Below are 7,344 nucleotides of genomic sequence, written 5' to 3'. Positions count from 1 at the left end.
GGGTTTGAACGGCCAGCCTTCTGGTTAGCAGTCAAGTGCTTTAGCCACTATGCTACCAGAGCTCCTGTGTCTGGGATTAGGAACCAAAAATGTAGATTTAGTTACTTGTATGTGAAGAAACGAGCTGGCTCTTACCTCTGAAATGCAGCTTTTGCCTCTGAGCCAGGCTTCAGCCATGCTCGCCAGGCCCGAGAGCCTCCATGTCATCCTCAGTTTCCCCGTCTAGTTTTCTGCTTCCCCGAGATAAGAGAAACAGACTCTATTTATATAGTAAGACACGTAGGCGTGTAACAGCGTGACCTTTGAGAGACTGGTACAGACGTGGAAAGAAGATGGGGCAGTCTACTTCTGTAAAGATTTCTCTCCCTGGCGACCCAGCGGGGGTCGCTGTGAGTCAGAGGCGACTCGATGGCTTGAGTTTGGCTTTGGGTTTTGGTTGGTGGTGAGGCACAGGTGGGTTGCCTGTGAGGACAGACCTGAAGCCCATCTGGCCACTAGGGGCTGCACTTCTACCCTGAGCTCCTGTGTCTCCAGCCAGTCTCCAGCCAGCCTCCCAGGGCCAGGGGTCAGTGCTCCGCGTGCCTGCTGAAGCGTCTGTAAAGCCGAGGTCGGAGAGAAACCATCATTGGGGCTGCCACGTTCATCAGTGCATTTTGGAACAGGTTATAAAGTAGTGTGAACATTCAGGATAAAAAGGAAACTTAAGAAAAGCGGCACATGGAGCCTGCTTACCCTCCAGGCGTCTGGGAGTGCTCTTGGCTTAGGACCTTGCCTTCTGACTAATGTCACGGGAAAGCACGTGCAGAGTGCCTCCGAACAGTGAGGGCTGCATGGTGCAAAGCCTGCGGTGAGGAGGGCCTGTCTCGGCCGGCTTCCGATGCTGCTAGTTTCTGCATCCAGTTCCCATTGAAGATGATGGCCAGACTGTGGTGGAGGTTGTCCTGGCCACTGGGGCTGGGGCGGAGGCTGGCCTGTGGCGTTGACTGCCGCCCCAGGTCACGGGTGCTTCCCTGTGCCCTGACGGGCAGACCGCTTGCACTGCAGGTCCCGGCTCCAGCGTCCACCCGGGCAGGACCTGTGGTCAGTGTCTGCCCTGTGCAAGCGCGCCCCAGCCGCGGGGAGCAGGAGGTAGGGGCACTGTGTGAATGGTGCCCTGGGAGAGCCGCTGGCAGCTGGAGGTGGGCTCTGACCTGTTGGTGTCGGTGTCTTGGTGCACGTCTAGGAGTCACAGAGCTAAGCTGTGCTAACTTGCCACTTTCTTCTTCCCCAGACCCAATCCGTGGGGCTGTGACATTCTTCCCATTGGAAGAAGATGCTGATGGGAATTTAAGGATTCAGATGAGCAATGTTTACCAGATCCGGCTATGTCACGGCCCACAGGAATGGTGAGAGCTGGCTGGGCAGCCCATGCTCAACACTGTGGGGTCAGAGGGTTGCCCTCAGGTAGCTAAGAAACCTGGCTCATTTAGAAGGGGATATGTAAGCTGAAAACAAACGTTTAAAGGGGCCCTGCTCATTCATATTTCTCTTGTTTTAAAGGTTCCTGTCTGTCTTAATTTTCTGTCCAGAAAGGTGGCATTGTGACGGGGTTGTGTATCCCAGATCCAGCTGGCTAGGACAGGAGCTGCTGGCCAGGCTGGCCAGGTGGTCAGTGGAGAACAGGAAGACTGACTTTAAAAGCACCCTGTCCCTCGTTTCCGTTGAGAAGTACGGCAGGCTCTACCAGGAGCTGAAGGCGAGGTACAAGGAGCTGGTGAAGGTAATTCTGGGGATACCTGCCGCACCCACCTGCCCCCATGTGAATGACGTGATGCGGTCACATGGGGAAAGTGGCAGTACGTTTCCTGTAAATGGTCTGGTCTCCCGCAGACAGTAAGTCCATCCTGCCCTGCTGACTCCCTGTGGCAGGCTGCCACGTGACATGCTCAGGGGTGCAGACCACGGGGCGTTTGCAGGTGTTGCAAGGAGAAGACTCTGCTCTTTGCGTCACCATTTACATCATGTGCCCGTGTGTGTCCACAGCTAGTGTTGCCCTTCTCAGAGCACTGGGTGACCCTGCTGCGCATCACTTCAGGCACAGGGTGCTCCGGCATCCCGATCGCCAGACGCTGGCTGACGCTCACGGTGCAGGCGCCTTGTCTCCTGATCCCGGACCATCACCTTTCCTTGTCTCTGCTCCTGCTTCCTCGTGCTTCCGCCTCACGTGATAAACCATAAGGACAGCTGTTGGAGGCCTGCCCCTGGTGTCCAGATGCTGCATCTAGAAATTTCGTGTGCGTGTGACCTGCACTGCAAGGTCCTGCTCAGGCTGTGTCGTCCTAGACACATCCTGGCACACATAAGTGGCACGAGCGTCTGCGTCCTGGAGCATAGGTGTACGAGTGTCCATGTCCTGGCGCACAGGTGGCACGAGCGTCCACGTCCTGGCGCACAGTTGCCACGAGTGTCTTGTGTCCTGGTGCAAACAGGTGGCGCAAGCTTTTGCGTCCTGGTGCACAGGTGGCATGAACGTCCGTGTCCTGGTGCACAGGTGCCACGAGTGTCTGCGTCCTGATGCACACAGGTGGCACAAGCTTCTGCGTCCTGGCACACAGGTGGCTCGAGCGTCTGTGTCCTGGCTCACAGGTGGCTCAAGTGTCCTGGGCCAGTTTATGCCTCTTCTGAGAAGAGATTAATCATGACTTTGCCTTTGGAACAAGCTTATCTTTTTCCCCAAAAGGAGTGAAATCATACACACACTCCCTAGCCAGAGTGTAATTAAGCTAGACGTAGTGAAAGAGATAACTGGAAAATTCTAAAATGTTGCAAAATTAACTGTTGTCTTTATGAACATACCGTGGCTGAAAGAAAATAAACTATTATTCAATTTACACACCAACCGCTGAAACTAAAGATGAAAAAATTGAAGATTTTTACCAACTTCTGCAGTCTGAAATTGACCAAGTATTCAATCAAGATGCATTGTTTATTACTGGTGTTGGAATGCTAACGGAAACAAAGAAGAATCGTTGCTAGTTGGAAAATAGGGCCTTGGTAATAGAAATGACGTCAGAGATCTCATGATAGAATTTTGTAAGACGAATGACTTATTTGTTGCAAATGCCTTTTTTCAACAACACAAATGGGAGGCTATACACATGGACTTCATTAGATGGAACACACAGGAATCAGATTGACTACATCTGTGGCAGGAGGTGATGGAGAAGCTCAGTATCTTCAGCCAAAACAAGGCCAGGAGCTGACTGTGGAACAGACCATCAACTGCTCATGTGCAAGTTCAAGTTGAAGCTGAAGACAGTTAAGTCCACAAGAGCCAAAATAGGACCTTGAATATTTCCCTCCTGAATTTAGAGAACACCTGAATAATAGATTTGATGCCTTGTAAAAAGGACATAGAGACAGCATCTTCTAACCTTCTCTAACTTCACAAGAGGAAGGCAGAATCACCATCAGCTGCCCAAGGCTTATTCCTATGAGGCCAGGCATGCCGCCACCCTCCAGCCTTTTACCAATTCTGACACCAGCTGTCCCTCCCACAGCACTCACTATTTCTCTGCTGGATTCAGTAATTCATTGCAGTTACCACACAGAACTCACAGATAATACTCACGATTATGGGCTTCATTAGGGAACTAACAGGCTACAATTCAGGTTCAAGAACGCACTCAGGATACATTCTTTAATCGGAACAGTCTCCCTGCTGCTCGTCTCTCAAGACACCTCTCTGGCCCTTGGCCTCTCAGCCCGGCCTCTGCGTGTGTGGGCCAGGTAAGCCTGCCCCTCTGTCTCGGGCCTCTTAGTTCCACTGTCACTGTCTGCCAGGGTGTCTCTCTGCTGGAGGGGCCTCTCTGCCAGGGCAGCTCTCTGCTGGGGTAGCTCTCAGCCAAGGAGGTCCAGGGCGGGGATCTCGGGGCCAAGGACACACTCCACTTCACCTCCCGCTCTTCTCTCTTGATGGCAGTGAGATTCCCTCTCTGCTTCTAGGAGGGCTCCTTTGAAACCTGGCAGAGTGACAAAACTAACCAATCTCAACATACCCCAACATCAGAGTTCTACACACCTTATTTGCATAGTCTCACCCAGAAATCTGGTGGGAGTTACAAAGATTATGGCTAGAAAAGCCATACCAAGTGGTTCACTGCACCACACGCATTGCACATCAGTGACCAAAGACCAAGTGAATTGTGGGATGATGTCAAGAACATCATCCATGAAGAAAGCAAACAAACTTTAAAAAGACAGAAAAGGAAGAAAAGACCAAAATGGATGCCAGAAGAGACTCTGAAACTTGCTTTTGAACAGAGAGTAGCTAAAGCCGATGGAATAAATGATGAAATAAAAGAGCTGAACGGAAGATTTCAAAGAGCAGCTTGAGAAGACAAAGTTTCATAAGAAATGTGTAAAGACCTGGAGTTAGAAAACCAAAGGGAAGAATACGCTCGCCATTTCTCAAGCTGAAAGAACCGAAGAAAAAATTCAAGCTTCAAGTTGCAATATTGAAGGATTCTATGGGCAAAATATGAAATGATGCAGGAAACATCGAGAGGAGATGGAAGGAATACACAGAGGCGCTGTACCAAAAAGAACTGGTCAGTGTTCATCCATTTCAGGAGGTGGCATGTGATCAAGAACCAATGGTACTGAAGGAAGAAGTCGAAGCTTTACTGGAGAAATTGGTGAAAAACGAGGCTCTGGGAATTGATGGAATATCCATTGAGATATTTCAACAAACAGATGCCCCACTGGAGGCACGTACTTGTCTATTCCAGAAAATTTGGAAGACAGCTACCTGGCCACTTGACTGGAAGAGATCCATATTTGTACCTATTCCAAAGAAAGGTGATCCCATGGAATGTGGGAATTATCAAACAATATAATTAATATCACATACAAGTAATACAGGAATTCCAGAACACTTGATTGTGCTCATAAGAAACCTATACATGGACCAGGAGGCTGTCGTTTGAACAGAACAAGGGGATGCTGCATGGTTTAAAATCAGGAAGGGAGTGTGTCAGGGTTGCATCCTTTCACCATTCCTACTCCATCTGTAGCCTGAGCAGACGATCAGGAAGCTGGACTGTATGAAGAGGAACGTGGCATCAGGATTGGAGGAAGACTCATTAACAATCTGGGGTATGTAGACGACACGTCCTTGCTTGCTGATAGTGAAGATGACTTGAAGCACTTACTGATGAAGATCAGAGACTACAGTGTTCAGTATGGATTATACCTCAACATAAAACAAAAATCCTCAAAAACTGGACCAATAAAGCAGCATCATGATAAATGGAGAAAGATTGAAGTGGTCAAAGATTTCATGCTGCTTAGATCCACAGTCAACACGTATGGAAGCAGCAGTCAAGAAGTTAGATGTATTTCACTGGGTAAATCTGCTGCAAAAGACCTGTGTAAAATATTGAAGAGTGAAGATGTCAGTTTGAAGACTACGGTGCGCCTGACCTAAGCCATGGTATTTTCAGTTGTCTCATGTGCATGTGAAAGGTGGACAATGAATAAGGAAGACCGAAGAAGAATTGATTCCTTTGAGTTGTGTTGGAGAAGAATACTTGAAGTACCGTGGACTGCCAGAAGAATGAACAAACCTGTCCTGGAGGAAGTGCAGCCGGAATGCTCCTTGGAGGTGAGAGTGGCCAGCTTTCGTCTCACCTTTGGTCACTGTCAGAAGGGGCCATTCCCTGGAGGAGGACGTTGTGCTTGGTAAGTGGAGGGTCAGAGGAAAAGGGGGGCCCTCGGTGAGATGGACGGACACAGTGGCTGCAACGATAAGCACAGCAGGGACTGAGGACGGCGCACAACTGGGCAGCATTTAGTTCTCTGGTGCCTGGGGTCGCTGTGAGTCGGAGATGACTTGATGGCACCTGACAGCAACAGAATAATACAGTGGGAAGGATGGGGATGCATGTTGGAGACAGTGTTTCCTCATGCTTTTGATGAAAGTTAACACGGCAATTGGGGTCTCCAGTGAACAGTTTCTACACGGACTACTGCCTGACGGTTTCATAATATGTCAGCATTGTTCCTTCCATTCTGGTTGCTCTGTTTCCTGTACTCTAGTTTCCCCGCCCCTCTTTGCTGTGGAGTAACCGTTGACCACCTGCCCCCCTCAGTGGGTTTTATAGGAGCCCGGCTGTACGGTGGAGCAGTGCTGTCAGCCCTTGACTTCACTCAGAGTCAACGTCAGAGCAGCCCGTCAGCCAGAGGGCATTCCCCTGAGGCGGATTTCAGCCGTGCCTCCGCCCTCCACCCTTGTGGTAGTTCAGGTTGTATGTCAGCCTGGCTGGGCCTGGGTGAGTGTCTGGGCAGCTGGTGGTAGTTATTCCCCATGACGAGACTGACAATCACCTCCATGGTGGGATCTACCACAAGCAGCTGGGTAGCTGCTTTAGGGATGGGGTCTGCTTCCTGTATGTAGGAAGCAGCTTTGGGAACGGTCTCTGGCTTATGGCACACTTGGACCCTGCATGTAGCTGTGTCGTTGTTCAGCAGCCTGCCATGCTCTGCCAACCTTGTGACTTTGATGGACTTGAATGAATGTCCTGCCGTGTGGTTTGGTAACATTGGGACTGTGCCTTTTCACTTGTCAACCTTGGGCTTGTCAGCCTCAGCAGCCAGCAGCTGAGTGAAGAAAAGCCTCCAGCTTCAGGGGGCTGGGAGCAGGAGGCGGAGCTGAAGCCCAAGGTTGGGGGCGTTCACCCAGCCCCAGAGGGCACTTTGAACTTGGACTTAAAGCCTCTAAACTGTAAGAGAGTACACTCCTGTTTGTTTCAGCCTCCCGTTGGTGGTATATTTCTGTTAGAGCGGCACTAGGAACCAGAGCAGCCCCCACCCTCAGATTTCCCAGTTCTGACCCCAGCTGTACCCCCACGGCACTCTCTACTCTGCTGGGTTCCATAATTCATTGCAGTGGCCACCTACAACTGACAAACCATACACAGTTATGGGGTTTATTAGGGTCAGGGGAGTAATGTGGGATCAGGATTCACTTGGAAGGAACGGGACAAGCTCAGGATGCAGGTCTCTGAGCAGAACAGCTTCTTTCCAGCTTTCACCACTGGACTCCTGCTCAGGCCTGGCTCTGGCCTCTGCCGCCCACTCCCCCCCCCAGCAAGCGTTACAGCTTTTATCAGCAGAGGCTCCTCACGGCCGGCAGGCCTCCTTCCCGAGCTTCGCAGCCCCCACGCTGGGGCTGAACGCGTCCCTTCAGCTCCGCCACCAGGTGCTTGCTCCAGCAGGTAGCCTCCTGCCCCGGGGCACTCTGCTCTCTCTGGCTTGGCAAGCCCACTAAGTCCCCTCAGTCCGTGGGCTGGGAAGCCCTCCACA

The 7,344-nt window shown here is 51.0% G+C and overlaps 1 protein-coding gene across 1 annotated transcript in view; it reads left to right on the top strand.

Moving 5' to 3' along the window:
- TRMT44 (tRNA methyltransferase 44 homolog) overlaps positions 1 to 7,344 on the top strand; it is a 41,160-nt gene that overhangs the window by 5,710 nt on the left and 28,106 nt on the right. The window contains exons 2-3 of the mRNA XM_007958199.1: positions 1,271 to 1,385; positions 1,540 to 1,759. Of these exons, the coding sequence (XP_007956390.1) occupies positions 1,271 to 1,385; positions 1,540 to 1,759 (335 nt within the window). The remainder of the gene's footprint in view (positions 1 to 1,270; positions 1,386 to 1,539; positions 1,760 to 7,344) is intronic.

Source organism: Orycteropus afer, unplaced genomic scaffold, assembly GCF_000298275.1.
Source record: "Orycteropus afer afer isolate SDZICR_OR568_19922 unplaced genomic scaffold, OryAfe1.0 scaffold00871, whole genome shotgun sequence".
NCBI lineage: Eukaryota > Metazoa > Chordata > Mammalia > Tubulidentata > Orycteropodidae > Orycteropus > Orycteropus afer.
This window is presented reverse-complemented; position numbering and strand designations above follow the sequence as displayed.